This window comes from Clavelina lepadiformis, chromosome 2 (genome assembly GCF_947623445.1).
Source record: "Clavelina lepadiformis chromosome 2, kaClaLepa1.1, whole genome shotgun sequence".
Taxonomy (NCBI): domain Eukaryota; kingdom Metazoa; phylum Chordata; class Ascidiacea; order Aplousobranchia; family Clavelinidae; genus Clavelina; species Clavelina lepadiformis.
In genome coordinates, this window is record NC_135241.1 from 16106522 (window position 1) to 16129532 (window position 23011).

Below are 23011 nucleotides of genomic sequence, written 5' to 3' on the forward strand. Positions count from 1 at the left end.
GAACGTCACCTCTAATAGAACGCCACTTTTAAACAAGAGTTGAAAAATAGAGCGCCATGGCGGTGAAATAGAGGTTTTACGGTATTTATTATATTGCGATCTGACTCTTAAGAACGATTAGAAGGTTGCGAATTCTGTCTAGAATTTCCTAAACTTCAGTTGAATAGTTTAAGTAATTTTTAAACACTGAGAATCTGATTAATATCGGTTTTAATACTCTTCAATATTACTTCAAACAAACACTAAAAATCACAACAGTATTATCATTTATATATGTAAAAAGGATTTTAAGAACCCATTAGCAATCAAAGCACATCACTCTACAGTCTACATTCCACGATGACTTTAAGGAATTCGTTAACTGAGTTATTACGATCTATTTCTTATCATTCATTGAACTTTCATTGAACTCTAAACTGGATATTGAAGAACTCAATATTAAAGACTAGTACTAATACTAATACCAATATTAAAACTAATATACTAAACTAATCTAATAAAATCATATCTTGCAACGATACATTTATACGCTGAAGGAGATAATAAAGAAATAGAATTCCAACTTGAGGCTTAATGCGTTTATCAATAACAAGAAATGATTTGGACTTTTAGACTCGAAGTTTTACAGGTCAGGTGATAATTTCAATAAGAGAATTTTCAATAAAAGGAAATAAATGTCAATCAACATTGTCTATTTTTAGAAATACAATGCTGTTAATATGAGGTAAACGTGCCAATAAACACGTTAACCAATTAAGTTGTCAATCACATAGGGGTTATTTCGAATTCGGCAAGTTCATAATGCAATGTAAATAACATGTTTATAAAAGAGGATGACAAATATGAAGTTATCTTAGTACAATAAGTTCAAAAGTGCAAGGTAGATAGCATGTTCACGGAACTGATTGTCAATCAACTATTCTTCGATAAGTCTGCAGATATAACGTGAACTGAGATTGAACTTATGGCAAGTATGACGTTATGTAATAGCGCGGTAAATAGCAGAAATATAATTATAACAACACAATTTGGAAGACAACGGAAACAGCGTCTTCCAACATACTGTCAGGCGAAATACAAATAAACATGTTTTGTACAGTAGGCTTATATGCAGTATTACAGTATTAAAGCAATAGTAGAATAACGTAGCACTTCAAAGGTTAACTTTAATCTCCTTCTATCAACTTTAGCTTGATCTTGCTTCTTTACATGTTTTTTTACGAAATAGGTAGCTGTGTGAAACTTTCGCATCTCTTAATCATATTTTTGTGTTAGACGAAACGATTGTTTTTTACAATTATTGACATTACGGGACCTATAAATGGTTTTTCAATTGATTTTTTATTCTAACCGTGACAGGAAATTGTTTCGTGACCCTGTGAATACAGCTAGTAGTACAACAACAACTTTTTAAAATGAATATTGCAAATAAAATTCAAAGCGCTTTCTTCATATGTTTACAGTGACTTTTCAAAATCTTTTTTCCCCAAGCAAAAATTGATATTGATTTGCTGAATTTTTTGATTAATCCTATACTGTAGCTTCCTTTGACTTAACTCACTTGTTCTATTACAGGCCTAGGCCTGCAACGGTTACGTTTGCCTCCTTGTCAAACGTTTGCTTATGAGTAAAGAAACATCCAATTATCAACTTCGTACCAAAATGAAGATCGTCGTACTTAAAAAAAAACTTTTTAAACCTTACAGTGGTAAATTTTGTATTGATGTTGGAATGCCTGTGATTTATTTATTCCTGCATGCCTACCTTTGTCATCTTTGGCCTGAAAAGAGTTTTTGCACGACTTACTTGGCAATATTTCACTGTTTGCTACGGAACGAACCATTTTAGACGTTTTCAAATCCTTGCTACAGAGCGTGTATTTCCGTTTCCATTTTGTGGTTTCCTTGAAATTGTCATCGACGTGGCATCGACGGGCGTGGCTTTCAAGTGTAGAACGCGGTGAAGCTAGGCTATAAGCTACTTTGTACCTTATTGGATAAAAAGAACAGCTAATACAAAGAATTGTATTGTAGAAAGGATTTGTGCAAACACCTTAGTTCATAAATATATGTTAGGTCGTTGAATAATGTTATATTGTAATTAATTGATTCCAATTGACGATGAAACAATAAAAATTGTGTTGACAGGTAATTCCCCTAATATCTGCTTGCACAATCGAAATTTTTAAATATGATTTGTAGAGAATGTGTTTGTTAAGTTTATGGTTGGTTAAGTTCTATTTTAGTATACTATGGTTAAATATTTTAAGAAATAAGGCATTTTTATTATAAGTTTGTGATAATACTATTTGTGAATATTCTGTATGCATTTTATTTTGTATAAAACGGCAGAAATAAATTCCGTATACGCCCCTTGATACCGTTCGTCCCAGGCCCACCACGGTCTTAATCCGTTGGTCTGGATGTTATGGGCTTAAACTATTCCAGAAAGGGCTCAGCCTCAGCTTCGCCTAGCCTTAACCCATGCTAGCAACGGGCCTGAGCAACGGGCCTGAGCTGCAGCCGAGGACCATCTTCGCACACAAACAAAGTTAGTTACGTTACCCTGGAAATACCATTTTTTTCATTTTATATGATGGCTTCAAAATTTTGAAAGTGGAATTGTGACCAGATTTTACCATGTTGGAACATCACCAAGAAAATACTTTCGCCGCAGGTCCGCGCTAGAGAAAAAAATACGGGAGGTGTGTCCAGGGGGCGGGGATTTCTCGGTTTCCTTCGGCTACATCTGGGACTAGGCTAGGTTGTTTTGCGTAGGTGCGTTTTGTACGTTTAGCAAGCATACATAACTCACATCAGTACGTACGCTAATACTAACTTTCGCGGGCTCGAAGTATCCCGGTTTGGTAAAAGAAGCAAAAAGAGGGTAATAAATTTCTGTAATTCCTTTGTAGAAATTTAGGTTTTGTTGGATATTGGGCTGTGTCTTTCAATTTATAGTGGTGAGCTACCGTTAGCTTAGAAAGACGTTAATGTAGTAATGACTGTTTAACCTAGATGAAATGCTACGCGTAGGGCCAATATGAAACTGATTAGCCATGCCAAAGCATTTCTATTATTTTACTATTTTCTTTATTTATCAAGATTCACTGTGAATGCTTTTTTATCGGGTAAGCATAATGTCAGGTGATTCTTTATTGTTTAATAATGTTGTAAAACATTGAAATACTGTATGTCTCTCTAACTGAAGTGAGTAATTTTACTCTTCAAATAAATTAATGTTCGTTTTTGTAGCGTCATTTTATGGAAATAGCTTCATATTTGAGAAACATGCGGACTTCTCCTCAGACACAATTTTTAGACTTCAATTTCAGACACAATCTTTAAATGGATTACTATTCATTGCTGCAGGCCAACAAGATTATTTGATTGTTGCTTTAAAAAATGGCCTTTTACAGGTACTGTGTTTGCGAATAGCCTAATAAATTGCTTAAACATGTTACTTGAATGTTAGGTTGCATTGTAAGTTTAAAAAAGGCTATTTTGTATTCACTTGCAAAGCAAAAAAGCATGCCTAGAATTAAAAGAATTAAATTTTGACGAAGAAGACTAGGTTCGTAACTTTAAATTTAATTTTGTGTATAATTTCAAATGCACAGGTTCGAATTGATGTTGGTGCCGGAGAATCGACGCTTGTGTCAGAAGCTCGATATAATAATCTTCTATGGCACGAACTTGTAATCTTGCGTACTGGGATGCGGATTGATCTTCGTGTCAACGATCAAAATGTTGCTTCTAGCAATATATGGACAACATCTGAAGATGACAGACTTGATGTTGATCTTGGGATATTTTTAGGGGGATATGGTATGGTTATAATTTTTGAATGCAAATATACTTGATAAAATAAACTCACAATGCCGATTTATCTCAGAATATGTTTCTAATTGTAGTCATCCCATACATTGGGCATATTTTTGGGGATATTGAGGTGGACAGCTAATCGAGCCCGTTGACATAACTAAAGCAATATTACTGTACATCGAATGAATCTAAAAATGTATTTTAAAATTAGTGAGGAAGTTCAGGCACAAAATAATGATAGAATCATCAATCATCTGCGATAATAGGGCAGAACAAAAATTAATTTTAAATATAATATATCATATTGTTTTTAAAAGTATGGGTATATCCGCAATGGAGAAAGCTTTCTCTGCATGTAGAAAAAGTATTGTATATGATATTTGTATGTGCAATGGTGAAATTATTTCCGCTACAATTTTGTTTTCTAGTAAAAATAATAAGACTATATTTTTCTCAAAGATGTTATGAATTTTATACTGTTATTATTGCTACAGTTTCTAACCAGGTCTGAAAATTTTAGAAGTCATTATATTAACAAGATTAATAATAGTCATTTGTCAAGAATTGAAATAAAGCCTTTTTTGCAAAAATAAATAATGCTTTACTATTTCAACAATCTCAAGAATAAATTACATTAAAGGACCATAATATGTTGCCTTGATTCTAATGAAATTATTGCTTGTAATACTAAATTAATAACATACTTGAACAATCTTAGTGCTACAATAACTACGTATCCAGTTGAATGTAATCCGAACGCTCTCCAGAATATAACTTCTACATCTGAAAGAATTCAAACCACGGTTACCGCAACATCATGAGTTTTATTAAGTACTATTGCCAAATGAGACTGTTTAAATATGCATACACGAAATAATCAATACCCATTATAGGATAAGTTTAAGAGTTTGGAGATAATTTAGGCACTATTGTTGTTCTCAAAAAAATTGCTAAAATTTGTTTGGCTTACTCCGGCATTGGGATTAAGGTATCGACCTGCCTAAATTCTGAAACTTAACCAGAAAGATTGGTATTTTTAATAAATTTAAATTTTTGTTGTACTATCTCCTGTTTAATGGGATTATTTTCATGTAGATATATTTCATGGCCCCACCATTTCTTGTATGTAGTGTGGATTCTTCCAGTGAAATAATGTACGCTACCCAGACCCTTCAAGGTTTCAAAATTTTGGCTTGTAATGTTTTTTTTGTTTTTTTTTTACTTTAATGAGGTATATAGGTAGTATATTTCCAGTAGTACTATTTAGCTCCATTTCTTCAACATTTAAAAGCACTGTGTTATACAGCTGTGATATCAATCATGTAAATCATATCATATTAAAGGACACAAACTTTTGTGGGTCATGGTCAGAGTTTAGTCTAAAATTTTCATGAGTAATTACTAAAACTTTTAAATTATTTTTTTCATGTATTTTTCCTTCATTGAGGTTAAGGTGTGTACCTCATAAATACAATAGCACTCGACATGTTTTTGAATGAACATTTGTTTTACAGACACAACTGTTGGTGCTTCATACATGGATAAACCATTGCCATTTTTCAGAGGTTGCATTCTTAATGCAGAGTTCAATGCTGTTGACATTCTTAATCCTTTGCTCAGCATACCAAATCGGAAGATTGTTCATAACATAAAAGCTGGTATAAACAATACTTATTTATACTGAAATCCGCAGCCAAACTTTAAGGTTTAACAGACACATAAAACTTTAAATAAAAAGCTTGCTATTGGATTTATTGGTTTATTCTATTTACGCTTGATGCCATGATGGTTCTCATGCTCATGTGATATCATATTTTTACTCTTAGGTTGCTCGAAAATTTTTCATGCTCGCAGAAATGAGCCTGTCACATTCAATTCTGCAAGTTCTTTCCTTAAATATCAGAGATGGACCAATAACGAAGAAGGTAGTTTTGAATGTTATGTCCGAACAACAGCTGAACATGGTTTAATCCTTTTTAATTCTGGATGGCAAAAGTATGTTTTTGTTGCTTTCAGTTATTGTTTGACTCACTGTGTAACTTATGGTATAAGTTTTACAGACTTTTGTGAAATAGATTGTTAATACCGGTGCCGGTGCATGTTATAATTTTAATGTGTTTGATCTTAGGCTAATTAGAATTGGCTTTAAATGCTTTGTGTTTAAAGGATTATAAGGAAATATTGCAGAAACTGTATTGCTAAATATTGTGTTGGATAACTTCCTTTCCTGCTATGCTTCTTCCTACAGGCAAGAATTTGTTGGTCTTGAAATGGTTGGCGGGACAATCCGAGGTTCGTTAAACAGAGGGGCCGGTGTTATTGGTCTTCAGTCAACTCAAGCTGTGAATGATGGCCAGTGGCACAAAATAAGGTTCACTTTTGACATAATCTACTTGCTGAATTTAAGCATTTACTGATTTGCTAAGATGTATATTCAATTCATGTACCGGTTTTTCTATAATTATTCATGTAAGCGTTGAACCAGGTTTAGTTTTGCTCCATTGCAGATTCTCCTTTAGTTCATCACAACTAGAAATTCGTGTTGACAAGAATCGGACACAAGTTTTTGTGGAACAAGCAAATGTCCAAACTGGTGAGTCTTTGGTATTACATTTAAAAGTCAAGATACATTTTAAAATCTATTCGTCTTGGCATATATTCATAACTGCATCATGTACCATCGTGTATGTTGACAGGAACTACAGATTTTCTTGAAGCAGATTTGGATTATAGTGATATCCATCTAAAAGGTCCTTTGTATATCGGTGGACTTGATCCCAAAATGAAGAGTGTCAGGCGTGTACTTACAAGTGGATTAAAAGTGGACTCCTTTCCTGGATGTATGAGGAATATTCGTATAAATCATAGGTAGGCTTGACCGTCGAGAAATCACTTTATAAGCCATTTCATTTTTAATCTTACCAAAAAATTAATGTCATCCAAATATTTAATTTACTTTTTGTTGAGAATGGTATAGTTAGGTAGCACCAACGGATCACAGTGTTGAAACTGCCATTTTTGACTAAATGTTTTCTGCTTAAATAAACATATTTAGACCAAAAACATTTGGAGATATTGTGTCATCCCATGATGTTGCTGTTGGTTGCAAACCAAGACAAAAGTTTTCTTCCAAGAATGTGCAATCTGGCCTTTCAGCTTTGCCAACATTTGTTATTGTACCACAACCTGCCAAACAGATATCTTCTCAAGCAGTTAATATAAAAGCAACTAAATCTGATGAAGAATCAGTTGTTTTGGAAACAGAGGCCGTGGTTAGCAAGTGTAAATTAAATTAATTATCATCAAGTCTAACCATAAACATTTGCTTTGCTATAAATGAGAAATGTCTGCCAATTAACTGTATAATTTCCTTGCACCTAGGAATGTTGCCATGATTGAAAGCTGAAATTTTTAATCATTTTGTATAAATTTTATTTCTGTAGGCTAAAAAAGATTTGCATCGAAAAGTTTGTTACAAACTAAACTTAAATGATTTTGCTGTGGTGGAGGGAGGTTCTTGTAACATTTCTCAAGATGTTATTAACTTTGAGTGGCTTCCTTTAGAATCTCAGAGGCGATTTTCCAATGATAATGCAATGTCAATTTTCACGTTTTACATTGTGTCACCACCAAGTCATGGTAGACTGTTACTTGATAAAAGTGGAATTTCCAACGCCAGTCCTCTGGTGAAAAGGTTTGGTGACACTTAATCACGCGACAATTAATCACGCGACGCTTAATCACCGACACATAATCACTAGGACATTTAATCACGCGACATTTAATCACGCGACACATAATCACTAGGACATTTAATCACGCGACACATAATCACTAGGACATTTAATCACGCGACATTTAATCACACATTTACAATATTTTTTTACATTTACAATTTACAGCAATGTTATGCATGGGAAATGTAAGCAACTGCACGAAGATAGACTAAAATCTCGCTTGACAGATAAGGGCATTCTTCCAGAGTTCCAAAACCGACGCTCTGACACAGTTTCAAGTAGCATTGTATTTTACGGTGTAACGTTTTGATGGTACTTTGGTCAAGAGCTTCGGTGACAATACAGTAGAATAATGTTAGATATTACATAGGTTATACTTTCGGACAATATAACAATTAGACTTTATGAAGCTGGTGTTGATTTAAAGAAACATTATAGAGAAAGCCGGCGCAACGGAGTCAAAACAATTGTCGGGGAGTTCTAAAAGAAAGACCAAGGAAGCCTTTGGCAGTCGCATCCAAGTGATTATGTGTCGCGTGATTAAATGTCGCGTGATTAAGTATCCAAATCGCGTGATTAAATGTCCTAGTGATTATGTGTCGCGTGATTAAATGTCCTAGTGATTATGTGTCGCGTGATTAAATGTCCTAGTGATTATGTGTCGGTGATTAAATGTCGCGTGATTAAGTGTCGCGTGATTAAGTGTCGGTACACCGGTGAAAACACTTACTCAAAATAAACTGGTTTATGTTCATGATGGTTCAGAATCACAACACGATGTTTTTATGTTTTCTGTTGGACAAGTTGGAAGGGAAGCTGCAATGAGAAGAAAGGTACAAATTTAAACTCTTTGAATTTTTTTTTCTGCTAATATACACATATCTGAACACTTGTTACGACCTATATGTTTTTATAGGATGGTAAAAGTTACAACATCTGTGACAATAACTTCACTGCCATCAACAGTAGCATGATATATTCTTTGAATATCAGTATCTCACCAATTGATGATGTACCATCGTTGGTTATTCGCTCCAGCGATGTGTTTACCCCAGTTCGGAACTCAAAGACTCCACTTCCAAAAGAGATCTTTCAGGCAACCGATCCAGACAGTCTTCCATCTGAAATCTTTTATCATTTGCTTGGAGTAGGTGCTGGTCTTTATCTGGAAAACAGGGACAGTTCTGGTCGTCCCACCAACGTTTTCACACAGGATGATATTAACAAGAATAAGATATACTTCGTTCACGCTGGTGGTCCAGACAACACTCGCCTTTTATTGCAAGTGTCGAACAAAAGGATATATGGTGGTGACATCTCCTCAACGGTTGTGTTGCGTGTATCAACCAGAAATCTGGTTATTTCGGGTAAGTAAGAAAATAAACAAGTACAGCAAAAATGCTGAAATTCATAAATTGTCAGCTTCTAGCTTTTAGCAGTTTGCAATTCTGTTTTTATCACAAACTCATAACTCAGCTTTGTTGGCACTTGTTCATTTAAAATGTTGTGAATCAAGTTATTAGAATCAGAAGAGAATGCCTTTGCAATACTTAAGATAAGTCAGAATATTGTATTTTTTCAGTAACCAATAACACTGGAATCACACTGGTTGAAGGTGAGGCGATGTTGCTCTCTCCCAATCATCTTTCATGTACAAGTAATGCTGGTGATTCTATAATTGATGTACAATATAATATTCAGAATGCTCCGGATTATGGTCAAATTCAGGTATGTTTGTGGTAAACAGGTTACAATGAATTAGTGTTAACTTTCGCATAGAAAAAATGATATGTTCTCTTTGGTTATTTTAAATTTTTTCTCTTTTCCTTCTATTGTTTATTTTTACAGCTTTAGCTTAAACATTCAGAAAGTTACATTGTTTGCGAAACAACGTTTTTGTATATGTATTTAGATAATATAGCTAAGTTGACTTTATGGCTTACTGGTACTTGTTTTGCAAGTAACTCATCAATCATCCTGTATATACATATTTAACTTCTGTGTAGGTATTAATGGGAACAGATGGAAGTAGTAGAGCTTGGACAGCAGCGTCCACGTTCCATGAATCTGATTTAAGAAATGGCAGAATTCGATATTTGAACATCGGGACATCTGGTGAAACTAGCGATATCATAAACGATATGTACGGCATAATTTTTATGTAACTTTTTCCCGTAATTTTTTATCTGCTTCACTGGAATCCTTTTTTGCCTTGCAGGTTTACGTTTTATGCCACAGCGTCTGGAGAGGAAACTGATTCGTTGACGTTCACGATCACCATTTTAAGAGTGGTTGTATCAGTGAACGCATTGCCGGTAGATTTAAGGGGCGGTAAATCAAGTTTCGTTTTAACTCCCGATGAACTTCAACTTCATTACACTGCTCTTACTCAAGTATTGGACAGTGAAGTGCAATTTATTGTACTTGAATCTTTTAAAAATGGAGCTTTGATGTACAGGTTAGTTGTGAAAAAGCACCTGAGAGATAATTGTTGTAAGCAACTTTGTTTCTCCAATATTGTGAATTTTTTCCAACGTTGACACGTAGCGTCCCACTATTCGTTGTGCAGTGACACCGGTTTGCTAATATCATCTGGCGATGCATTCACCCTATCTGATCTGAAGAATGGCAGATTAGAGATTGTTGTTTATGCTAATCGCATCGCCCCAGATGTAAAAAAGCTACAGGATTTCATGAGGTTCTACGGGGTGGTTCGTGGCCGCTATCGTTCGCCGCAACGCGATCTTAGACTTACTTATATACCTGATACAAAAGCCATTAAGGTATGTAATTGACTAGTAAGTTTTGAAGTGGTTTAAATACCGCAACAGAATGTGAGCGAGTAATGTGAGTCAGTGTAGTAATGTGACGTTAATGTTTAGATCACATCTAATATTTTGGTTTTGGATGAAGGGGCGGAAAGTAGAATAACTCAAGATCGGATATTTGCAGAAACATTACTTCATAAACGGTTTTTATTTGAGGTAAATTTCATAAGAAAAGTTTTTTGCGTTGCCACCTTCACCAATATCAATTTAACAATTGATTTTTAAGAATTGAGTGAATTATCTGAAACACAATGAATTACCTTGATTCACAGGCTTACTGTCTGCTTTACTGAAAGTTTGTTGTGTACCATTTGTCGATATACAATGCAATGATAATATTACAGTAATTTGTTGTAATAAGCTTCTGCTTATAGCAGTAGTCTTAGATTGCAATTAAGTCTAAATAGTTACAAGTCATTCACACTCCTGGTTGTACGCGTCATAGGTTAGCAAATCTCCTCAACATGGACTATTGATATTGCGTCAAGTTGCCGGCACCGATGATAGCAGCAACCAGGTTCACGGCCGTCAAGATAACGTTACGTCATTCACCACCAGGGATATTGTAGACGAAAGATTGTATTACAGGTGGGTTTTCAAACCGTCAATCTTCAAGTGTAGCACTTAACTTTATTGTCATGCCACTCTGAAGCCGCGTACAGGTTATCAGGGCATCTGTTTGATGATTATAATTTTGGTTGCCTGAACAAGATATGTTAAACATTTATGATTACTATTGTATATAGCGAAGTTTTACTTTCAAATACAATATTTTAAACAGTAATTTAGTCCGCCTTTAATTTTTTCCGGCAATGACAAAAGTTATGATGATATTTAGACACGACGGAAGCGAAAGTTCGCGCGACTCGTTTCAGTACAAAGTGACGCCGATACTTGATGGTGAATTACCAGAGATAATGGAAGCTTTGAGAAATGTTTCAGCAGAAGGAACACTTAATATCACAGTCGCCTTGTGTAAGTATAGAATGTAAGTAAACAGAAATACAAAACATAAAGTAATAAATGGCCCTAAGTCAGTAGTTCTTAACCCGGGATTTGAATGTGGTCATATAGGTCACGGAAACGCTTTGCAACATTCTGTACCGAAAAACGTTTCTTTTCTCAAAACTTGCAACATAGGCTTAGTAATAGTACTATTGATACAATTTTTCCAAGTTGTAGTTTCATGTATCTGTTAGTCAGCCTTCTGTTTCCAGGTACCTCATAAACCTTGTAAGTTATGTGATGGACGTACCGCTGTCGGTACCAATTACCCAAACTAACAGTTTTGTTTTAAAAGTTCTTGACCTTAATAATTTTTTTAATATTATTATGAAGTTGTTAATTTGGTATTATATTGTACTGTCAAAGTTATTTTTGATTGAATACTGAAAAGTAAGAACCTACTTCAATCCCAATGTCTCAAATCCACATATAATAAAAATCCTCTTTACACAATTGTGTCAATTCTCTGCGTTTTGCGCTGCCATCTCTCCCGTGTGGTAGAATTATTTCATTTTGTATATTAGTCATATTTATGTGTTTCTTAGAAAAAACATGTCATATATATTTGGGCATAGGCTACGTGACATAAGATATACTGAAATTATGAGGTAAGGAAGCGTGGTGAGTTTGGCAGAGCAGATTTGGGGACATGGACGCGAAAAAATGCTGAGAACTACTGTTCAACATAGTTTGGAATGTATATCGCTATGCCATGTCATTCGATCGTGTTTTACGCAACTTTGCCCGATAATTCGGCCTCTAAATTGCTTGCAGTAACAACAAATTAACCTGCCATGCTAGATCGCTCACTTCACGGGTGAGTAAATCGGACTGTTTTATCCCTTCGCAGTGAATGACAACCCGCCAGTGCGCGTGGTCAACCAACCCTTCCATGTCGTGCGAAATGGAGAGAGATTGTTAACTAAACACGACCTCTGGTATCACGATCCCGACGTTGATCAGGATGACCTCGATCTCAAGTATGTTCGTCGAGGGATTACTAACGGCGAGATAATAAACGCAACCAGCAAACGACGGGAAAAGGTACACCTATTTTATGCACATTTGGTATTTTTGTTAGTGTTTTGTTTGATGTTACGAGCTATGTACTAACTAGGTATGTTACCCTAGGTGAGTTATATTTATATCAATAAATAATAGTTAATCTTTATGCAGGCCTTGTCGTCAGCTACTGATCCTAGATGTAACGGTTATAGGCATAAAATACCAACACATAAATTTGCCCCCAGCAAACAGGATAATTTGTTTTGTGAATAATCTTTCACCAATTGACGTCCACATTTTTCTTAAGTTATTATGATACTTAACGTATCTTCAGCTATTTGAATTCACTCAACGAGACATCATTACGGATCAAGTCTTGTTTCGGCATTATGGGAGGAATTTTGGTCGTTTTGTTTTTTGGGTCAGAGATGGCAAGGAACATTTTGTAACAGGTTTGTGGTTACTTAAATGAAATGCTCTCATTCTTAATACGAAATACTTCAAAGAAATTGTTGAAACGTCTTTCCTGAAAACAAAGAATTTTTGCTATATTAGATCAACTAGATCCAAGTACAATGTAACTTTTTCTAGTAGACCAGTGTGTTTTTCTGATGTAGTTTTAAGCGCGTTATAATTAGGTCTACGTTTTGCGAAACTTTAGGTTTGTTGTTTTGTTCTTGGTGAAAGTGGAACTTTGGCGCTTTGACGTGAGCTATTGTAGAAGCAAAAGTCATATTCTTTGTAAATTACACCAATTTACTGAGGATACCCGCAACCTGCTTTCTCTTCAGAAGGTTAACTTGTTCTAACATCTATGATTTATCAAGGACTTTTCATCGTAAGAGCGTCGGAAGCTTATGTACAAGTTAAGAACTCGTCAAAGTTGTTGGTGGAGAAAGATTCGCTTAGCGCTATTACGTCATCAAACATGCAAGCCGAATCGAACATCAACGGCGTGAGAAGCGAAATGAAATACAGGTATTAAAAGCGAGCAAGCAATGCCGAAATACTCAAGCTGTTTAATGTAATAGGCTTGCCATTAGATGTGAGTCGTGAAGCAAAAATATCAAATCAATGCATTGATTCATTTTTTGTTACACATATTCAGTGTCATTGACGCTCCATTGCACGGCAGTATTGTGAAAGTGACAAACAGTAGCGAAGACCGCGTTGCAAGCTTTACTCAGCTTGATATAAATGACAGACGTATTTTCTACCGACACGACGGCTTAGATCACATGCACGATGATTTCAATTATTCCATCACTGTTGGATCGATGACTGCACATGGCGATGTAAGAATATGTTGCATACTGCATCGCTTATTAGTTTAGTGATGTGTGTTGGGTAGCCATCTTTCATGTTACTAACATTAGTTTCAACACCGTGCGATTTTCAAAACTACCGCAAACTTGTTTAAAGTTATCACGGCAGGGTGCATATCTTCATCTTGAATCACAGATCGGAAAACATGTCTAGCCTGGTAAAGTGCCCAATATGTATTGTATAGGGTACCGCACATACGTAAAACCAGTCCCTACCAGCTACGGTCGGCTAACTTGAAACGGTGTTGTCCCTCCACTACAGCGATGAATCATCTTATATCGCGTTGTTGTAGGTCACCGTTCAGATATTCCTTGCCAGCCTGCAGCAGCCTCCGGTTATGAAACACAACCGTCTGGTCGTTGTCCAACAAGGCTCTTTTGTGACCATCGGCAGGACAAACTTGCGAGCGATTCATCCTGACGTCAGACCACGTGATCTTGTATACACCATCAAACTTCGTCCTTCGTGTGGACAGTTGTTGTTGAATCTTACCGGGAAGACTTTGAATTTCAACGCACAGCTGTCCAATGCTACAGGTTTGCAAAATACTGTTTATGTACCGTATACGAGGCAGCACTCTAAAACCGCTTACCCCACGTACCCAAGTGCGAAATTTTAATTAAAATCACTTTTTGTTTAAAATATGTTTCTCTATTGTTGCTTTTAGTTTTCAGTCAGTGGAACATAAACCAAGGGCAGCTTGTTTATCTCCAAGACAAAAATATGAGCTTCGACAGCATAGAACCAGTAGATAATTTCACGTTCGATGTCAGTAACGGATTTCTCAGTCTTCAACGCGTAACAAGTCACATTGAAGCGGTACCTACACTTATTCCACTGCGGTAGGTCATGCAATCTGCGTTCCTCTTTGATAAATATATAATATATGTATAAAACACAAGTATGACTTATCTCGCCGCATGCTAATGACTCTGTTGTTGAATTAAATTATTTACGAAGGTTACAATATTTTTCACACGAGTTTTTCCAGAAGATGCTGTGCTTATTATTTTTTTCTTTTATTTCTGGCGAAACATACTTAAACACAACTTTGAAATATCGTCCGTTTCAACGTTGTATATTTCAAATTTAGGGCTGGAAACTTCGGTGTCGTGGAAGGCTTTTCAAAGGTTCTGGTCAGCAAGTATCTATCAGTGGCAAGCGAGCACTTTGATCATTTGAACATTAACATCATGGTCATACGCCAGCCAATGAATGGGCGCCTCGAATCGTCTCGTGATACTGGTGAACGACTCACCCAGTTTTCCTTAAGACTTGTTCAAGCGGAGTTTGTGTATTACGTACATGACGGAAGCGACACTTTGAAGGTAGTTAGTTTTCTTTTGACGTTGTAATTTGTTCTTCAATTTGTTTTACGTTTGTTTTTATGAGCTCGGTTGAAATTTGGCCGCCGGTGTGGGGGTTATTCTGAATTTGAACTCGACTGTTGTGGAGGTTAACGCTTCTGCTTTCCACTTCAGTGTGGTTATTGGCTGAATGTGTTTATGTTTGTTGAGTTGGGCGGCAGTTGATTTGTTACGTTTACTTTTCTGTACAGTTATTTCTCTACAATTTGAATTTTGCTTGGTTGCGTGTTATTCTTATTACTCGATTTCTTCTAAAGTATAAAATAAGAATGGAATGCGTCTTTTTTGACTAGCTGGTAAGTTTTATTTTGACACGAGTGGTCGTAACCGAAGAAGACTGCTATGTCAGATGAGATTATTTCTAATTACTGCTTTTGCTTCTGATCATTCTACATATACTTATGATGCCGCTGTTTGCTTTATTAGTTGCGCTTTTTTTCGCGTTTTATGCCAAGTTATTACAGAGTGTCAAGAATCAATTTGGATCCAAATGCTAGCGAGATGGCTTGTTAGTTGTTACTCACTAAGTGCTTTCTTTTACTTCTGCGTTTCTCGTCGGTTGCCGAGATCCAGATTTGACAATGTTTTAATTTTATTCTTAGTTGTATTAGCGATGTGCCACAGTGTTTTGTTATTGTTCGCAGTATGTAAAAGTATATTTTAATTTTTACGATCAGTTGGATATCCTCTGTGTACTTTTATTACACACCGACACTTACCGGTGAAGCGTTTCACTTTCAGAGAAAATATCAGACCTGACAAGATCGGGTATTAAATAACGCTTATTATTTATGGCGGTTTACATTGCATAGTACATTGCAAAAAGTGTTAACGTAGCGGGCACTATTTTATACATTTTCACCTTTTTTCTACATTTCAAGGATATATTTCAACTACAAGCACAAAGCGAGGATGGTGAAAGGCAGAGCGCAATCGTTTCAGTTCATGTCACCGTATTTCCTGTCAATGACCAACCACCACAGCTCGTCAACAATACCGGCATGACGGTAAACTTTGTTCATGTTTTGCTTAATTTTCCTATTGCTATCGGTTAAAAATATGTATATTCTTTTCGCTTTGCATTGTTGCCAATTACCAATATCATTGATCAGCAGATTTCGTCCAGTTTGTTGGTAAACTCTAAGATTTGAATAGTTTTAATTTTTGAACCTTATTTTACTGTAACTTTTGTAATCAGCACCATTTATTGCAACGATGTAGCATGTTAGGGGATAGTAACGTACCATCATAATGTTTGCAGGTTTGGGTCAACTCTGCCACGACAATATCTCCTGAAAATCTTGCCACTTTGGATCCGGACAGCCCAGCTTCCAATTTGACGTACGAAATTCTACCGCCACAGCACGGTCATATCTCATTTAAATCATCACCCTCCGTACCAGTCGTCAATTTCACACAAGCAGACATCAATGACGGAAATGTGGTTTTTGTTCATTCTGGTAAGGGTTATGGAAAGTTATTATGAATTTACGTTACGTTTAACTAATATACGCTTATCTTTCTAATTGTTATCTGTTCGGCAGGTTCCAACACGGGGGGTTTTACCTTCCAAGTAAACGACCATTTGAACTTTGACGTCAAGCATATATTTGTTATCACTGCTCGCCCATTGATCATCACTGTAGCCCCAACCAACAGTCTGCAGGTATTGCCTGTTATAGGTCGAATTTTATTTTACAAAAACATTAATTCGGTTAATTGGAAATCGGTTTTTCTTATTTTATTTTTATTACGTTGACAGTAATTATTTCACTAATACCAGATTACTAAAAATGTGCCCCTCAGTTGGTAAATAAAGTTTGTAAAAAGTATAATGTACTTATTTAGGGTTAAATTAAAGTTAGGATTAGTTTACTACGTTTTATCTTCGAAGTGAAGTTTATAAGGAACCGGGAGCCGGGAACCGTGTCAGACCTACAAGTTTTTTGTTTAAATCGTGCCAGCCTATATAATATGTATAATCTTTGCATTTAAAAGGCAATCGAGGTATTGTTTTGTCTCATTGCAGGTGTTTCCATCAACATTTAGTCAATTGACTTCCGAGAACTTACATTCAAAAACTAACGACAAAACTACAGGACCTGGTGCACGCGATATTGATTATTACGTCACAAAACAACCAAATGTGGGTAGGATTGTAAAGAAGATTTTAACGAATCAAACAAATGGACAAGGTCAGATACTTCTGTATTAAGTTTTGTTAATATTTTTGAGCTTTGTAGTATTCTAAATGTTTGCTTGGCAATGTTATTTGCAATTTGATTTGGATGGCAGATGGTGAAGGATTGCTGTCCAAGATCGCTTACAAAGAAGCCGAATCATTTTCACAAACAGAGATTGACGCTGGACTTGTTTACTACCAACAGGTGAAGTATGACAATTCAAACCAAAACCGTTTGAATTTCATTAAGGGTGTTTGCGCGGAATCATTTTACTCGTTAAATAACGGCAGCTGTATATTTTTTGCTTAGAGTACTGAGCTATTGAACTGGCAGACGAAGGATGAGATTACTTTAACGGCACGATCCGACCCTGCTGATGAAGTCGAAGGCATTTCACTCAAATTTAACATAACATATGACGCCTATATGCAAGCGCAAAGAAACAGTTCTATAAAGATTAACAAAGGTTTGTGGTGCGCTCTGTGAACTCGAGAATAGTATTGTAATGTTAGCATTGATAGTTAAATGTTTTCATGGAATTCTATACTTTTTAACGCGTTAGACAGTTGCTTATAATTATCACATCGACCGCCAATTAATCAGTAGATGTATGCACTTATATTGCTTTCAGTCGTCAATGTTATATACTGGTATTTTGACAACCTTTAATTGACATCAGACCCTCACCAAAATTTGCACAATGCCTGTATGTTGACAGAATTTTTCTAATTTAGGTGCATTAGTACGAGAAGGCGGTAGCTTTAATCTGACCTCACTGCAGCTTGACGCAACTAATTTGTTCAAAAAGCTAGGCGACCTTACCCTTCATAAGCGATATGACCTCAGGTAATAAAAATGTGACAAGCCTTCATCAGATAGAACAATGACTCAATATTCTGTAATTGAGCTTTTCTGTTTTATTATAAGAGCATTCTGAACAAAGTATATTTGTGTTCATTTTTGTACTTTCTCAGGTATTTTCTGATCAGTCCTCCCATGCATGGACAGCTATCCGTTGCGGGACGCCTCCTCTCAATCAACGACACTTTTCTACATAAGTTTTTGGACCAGAACCTACTGCGTTACAATCACGACGATTCGGAGGGCCCGGAAGTAATGTATTTTTTTGTTTTGTTGTACGGAGATCGAGGTGCGCCCGGTCTTGAATCTATGGCTGGTTTCTTGTGTGTCGTTTGGTAATTTCTAACTTTATCATCTTGTATGCCAGGACTCTTTCGAGTTCGAAGCATATTTAAGGAGCAGGAAGCGTTCCTCCAAACCAGAGAAACGAATCAGTCTACAAGATGTCTTTCACATCACAGTACAGCAAGTGAACGACAATCCGCCCAGATTGGAGACTAAATCACCCAACCTTGGGGTATCTAAGCTTTAAAGTTTCGTTTTTTCTGAAAATCGAACAGTTTATAGTAAAACCAAAACTGATAAATTCAGAATATGCAAGAAGTTATAACACGTTTTCTCAGGTTGTCCAAGGATTTCAGGCAATTCTCAATCGTTCTCACTTGCTCGCTTACGATGTCGATAATCCTGCTAGTGAGGTCATTTATACAATGATACGCTTGCCTACTTACGGAAAACTCTACTCTATCGACGGAAATTCTATGCCTCCAACTTCTGTTAGCACTTTCACTCAGGACGATGTCAACAATTATCGGGTGGTTTATGTGCAAAATGAACCCGGACATGATGATAGATTTACTGGTGAGTTTATTTCGATCCACTGCATTGTAATGTTTTCCTGGTTGATGGCGGCTGAACCGTGTTAACCCGGTATATAATCAGTATATATTAAAATAAAAAAGCAGGACATTGGATGGCACTCTAGGGTTAATTTTCGTTTTAATTTCTCTACACAAGATTGCGTAAGCATCAGCTTACTTCATCAAATGTACTAATGTTTTCTTGTTAATGGTTAGAAGTGTTATTTTATAAACAAAATCTTTTATAAAAGTTTGTTTTTGCTGTTTTTGTTCTCCACACTTAACGAGTTATCGTTGACTTGGTCAAACCGTAGATGTCCTATTTTTATTTTAAATGCAGTTGATAATGCAACAACTGCGGATGCATTTTACTTCAGCCTTTCCGATGGATACAACAAAGCCAGTTACAGCCTATTTCGGATCCAGGTATACGACATGATTTATTTAAGAAAACCTATCACGGTATTGCTGATACGTTATTGATATTGCTAAACTTGCTGCTAAATTTAGATTTATACTTTCTGTCTCAACTGGACCCTATATCAAGTAAGATGTTTTAAACTCACAATTATCAATGCCTGTTTCCTTCCAGATAAAACCTGTCACTCTCGATATAAAAGCCAGCACAATTTCACTAGCTCAAGGCCGGTTCTCTGTTGACATCAGCAGTGACGTGATAGAAACGCACACAAACGGTCATCTACATCTGCTATCGTTTAATTTAATCACTTCACCAAAATCCGGGGCACTTTTTAAGGAGAACAAGGAGGTAAGATGCTTCGACATCCTGAGATCGATGTTGCAGTCATCTACATTGAATTTGAAATCTCATAGACAAAATACAAATCTTCCTAAACACCGGTACTCGCCGTTGCCTTCTGTTCAGGCTTTGGGGCCATATATAAGTTAACCGATCGATACCTTAACTTTAACTAGGTTATCATTTACCACTATTTATTCCCAGCTCTCGGCCTAGTCCTAAATCCCACCAAACCCAGACATGAACCTACCCTAAGCTGATCACGGCTTGTACCGAGTTTTAGAGTGATCCGTCGTAGCTTTCTTCTCCTGTTTGGCTTAATAACTATAATAATAATAATTATCAACAAACGATGCTCGAATGGTGATTGAATTCGTTTTAATAAACCAACGTTTCGCAAACCCATACAGGTGAGCTTCGTAATAATCTGTCTTGATTAAGCTCACCTACATGGGTTTGCGAAATGTTGCTTCATTAGAACGAACTCAGTCACCAGTTTAACATCTTTTGTTGTTGTAATCATGCATGTTGACAAACATAGTGTACTATACTGGAATGCTACGTCCTTATTGTTTTTTCATTGATTTATCGGCCGTAATGACTTGGTCAATGTGTTTTTTGAGGTATTGGTGTGAAAATATTTTGCACGTGCAGGTCACATCATTTGATTATGATGATCTAACTTCGACACGTATCACGTATGTTATGAGTCGGTTAGATCACGAAAACGATCACATGACGTTGGTCTGTCTGTACAACGACACTCGGATTAATTATCAACCAAACTCGACAGCTCATCTATCAGTCATAATTAAACCATTGATTAAAACAGGTCTGTAAAATCCGCTTGCTAGTCGACCGACAGCATACTTTAAAGATGTGTTACACTGTCTTGGTCAATATGTTTAATTTGTTGGCGGATCTGCTCTAATTCGGATTCATGATTTTAACCCAGTTTCAAATTTCTTCGACAGGGAATCTTGAAGTACGTGTTGATGGAATAACGCAGATTACACTTGACGCACTCGATGCTTCCGAACTTGCCAATATAACCAGCTCTGTACCCATATATGAAGTGACACGTCGACCCAAAATGGCGAAAATTGTTCTTCGCCATAACGATGACCAAGAAACGCGAAAATCTGCCGGTAAGCCGTTGCATAAAAGTCATCTTGCTTGCTTGCTTGCTTGCGCTTCCTCGTAATTTTACAAACGTAACATAATGCTCATATTGCATGGAACAGTTAGTGTTGCAACGCAGTGTGTTGTGCTTTGGTGTTTGTAATGGTGACTGTTACGTGTACATCGAAAATGTATAGCGTTAACAATTTTGTCGCAGATCAGTCGAATTTATCGAGTTCAGTGTACCGCCGATCGGTGGAGCCTAAACCAACGACAACTTTTACACACAACGACGTTGCAAGCGGAAATGTTTATCTTTCAGTTGATTTCGTAAATATGACTGATATTGCTAACCTGACTGATGAACTGGGCTACAGGTTAATTTACGTCAACATATTTTTTACATGTAACATTTTATAAGTTAATTTGGTAATTAATTATCTTCGGCTTGTATTTACTTTTTTTTTCGGTCAACAAAAGTTAGCACAAGTTTAATTTGCTTCAGATTAACGGTAAAAGATAAGACTGTACAACCTGCGGTAGGGGCGTTTCAGTTCACACTTCTACCTCCATCTGTTGAAGATATAATTGAAGGTAGGTTGAAGGAATGTTGGAAATTCAGTATATCGTTGTTTTGCAGTTACGGTTTGAATACAAAGTTGCCTAGTTAACTTGATCAGAATCCTAAACTTGTGTTAGAGTCAATTTTAAAAATTACTTTTTTACGTTTCACCAGCAACGAGCGCTTTACCACCCGAAGAGACGACTTATGAAGGGTCGTCACCTCCACATAAGACCTCCACAGGTACAAACGATGCTCTCGATTCCAATACAACTACAGTAGTAATCACTACCACCAATCGCGCCATTATGCGTAAAGAAACAACAAAAGGGATTAATATACAAGAAGTATGTTTTTTGCTATTTGGTTTTGCTGCATTATACGTAAATTATATTTCTCCCCAAAGTAAGCGTAATTAGATCAAGCATATAGTGATATGTGACAAGGCCTTATGTTGCCATCGAAAAATACTTGCCCTTCGTTTAGGTCGTGGATGCTGAGGATTCCCCGTTCCCGTGGTTGATTCCTCTTATCGTGGGACTCTGCGTTTTAATTCTGATCATCGTCATCGTCATCTTTGCCTGCATTTACCAAAAGCGACGCGAGAAGCAAGGACCTGCCTACGTGAGGGGTCACGAGTCCGCCGTACTCAGAGCCCCTGCATCCCCCCCTTCAACAGTTTCTGCCCCTGCTCAGCCCATTGTAAACCCGGCTTCTTACGTTACTGTTACGTCTAGAAGTGATTACGTAGACTCGTCGGAACATTGCCCCACTGTACCCGTCATAGTGACCCCACTTCGCAGTATGCCTAACGTGGCGATGACTGATGATGAACCTGATGTTGAATTTTTTGACGACGGCTACATGTCCAACTCGATGCCCCACGAAGGAATACTCTCATCAGCCGGAATGCATTACTCCGTTGCTGGCGGACATTCAGGGATATCCTCGGTACAAGGTTTTGGTGACGGGCCGTCGGACGCTTCGCGTTCAATGGATTTTTACAGTTCACCGATTCGCGCTATACATCGTAACTATCAAGATACCGATGTTGCATCAGAGGAAAGCGGTGAATCAGCGGAGATAGTGGCAATATTACCCCGAAGAAACGCAAGTACCAGCTCCTTGTCATACGGCGACAAGGAATTGACTTCGCCTCCTCTAAGAATGAATCAGTATTGGGTTTAGTTCGTTTGTGGATTTTTTCGTTTACATTTTTAGATCAAACGCATGAGTTGCTTTTAATATCCTATTCTTTGTATTATGCTTCCGGAAACCATAAAACTCGCTTATTGATTTTTCACTGTTGTTTTGTATATTTTCATTGTATGTTTTAGATTTTTTACCTAGTTTCTTTTTCTTGTACGTAAGTTACTCGATTTATGCATGGTGTCTTTATGTTATTTTACTTAACATTATGTTTGGAGTAAAATTTTAAGGTGCATGGATTGATTTCGCCTGTTTAACTTGTCAGTTTTGGACTGCTTCTATTTCTGGTGAAGAATTGCAGGCGGTGGTGCAGAAGCTAAATTGAACAACTTGTAGTTTAGCCAAAAAAATTATAATTCTAA

At 36.6% G+C, this 23011-nt stretch overlaps 1 protein-coding gene across 1 annotated transcript; it reads left to right on the forward strand.

The window, feature by feature from the left end:
• Window positions 1–2559: 2559 nt before the first annotated feature.
• Window positions 2560–22838, forward strand: LOC143445991 (chondroitin sulfate proteoglycan 4-like). The gene is made up of 44 exons (XM_076945419.1): window positions 2560–3130; window positions 3255–3418; window positions 3620–3827; window positions 5339–5482; window positions 5651–5819; window positions 6073–6195; window positions 6332–6417; window positions 6521–6692; window positions 6880–7096; window positions 7268–7509; window positions 8277–8394; window positions 8478–8928; window positions 9144–9289; window positions 9568–9704; window positions 9780–10019; window positions 10131–10344; window positions 10444–10545; window positions 10835–10977; window positions 11228–11364; window positions 12245–12438; window positions 12734–12851; window positions 13227–13377; window positions 13508–13694; window positions 14018–14261; window positions 14393–14567; window positions 14819–15053; window positions 15974–16099; window positions 16354–16552; window positions 16637–16758; window positions 17122–17287; window positions 17388–17479; window positions 17585–17741; window positions 18010–18121; window positions 18250–18388; window positions 18504–18653; window positions 18760–18997; window positions 19337–19422; window positions 19589–19765; window positions 20411–20588; window positions 20731–20904; window positions 21096–21255; window positions 21384–21472; window positions 21615–21787; window positions 21927–22838. The coding sequence occupies exons 1-44, from the start codon at window positions 3043–3045 to the stop codon at window positions 22626–22628; spliced, it is 7845 nt and encodes a 2614-aa protein (XP_076801534.1). The 5' UTR covers window positions 2560–3042; the 3' UTR covers window positions 22629–22838.
• The last annotated feature ends 173 nt before the right edge of the window (window positions 22839–23011 follow it).

Bases quoted from the DNA above. Each gene is read 5' to 3' on its own strand.
- LOC143445991 (XM_076945419.1), top strand. From the start codon at position 3,043: ATGAAACTGATTAGCCATGCCAAAGCATTTCTATTATTTTACTATTTT. The intron at 19,423-19,588 runs GTATACGACATG...GTTTCCTTCCAG, and splicing joins ACAGCCTATTTCGGATCCAG to ATAAAACCTGTCACTCTCGA. The intron at 21,788-21,926 runs GTATGTTTTTTG...CCCTTCGTTTAG, and splicing joins AAGGGATTAATATACAAGAA to GTCGTGGATGCTGAGGATTC.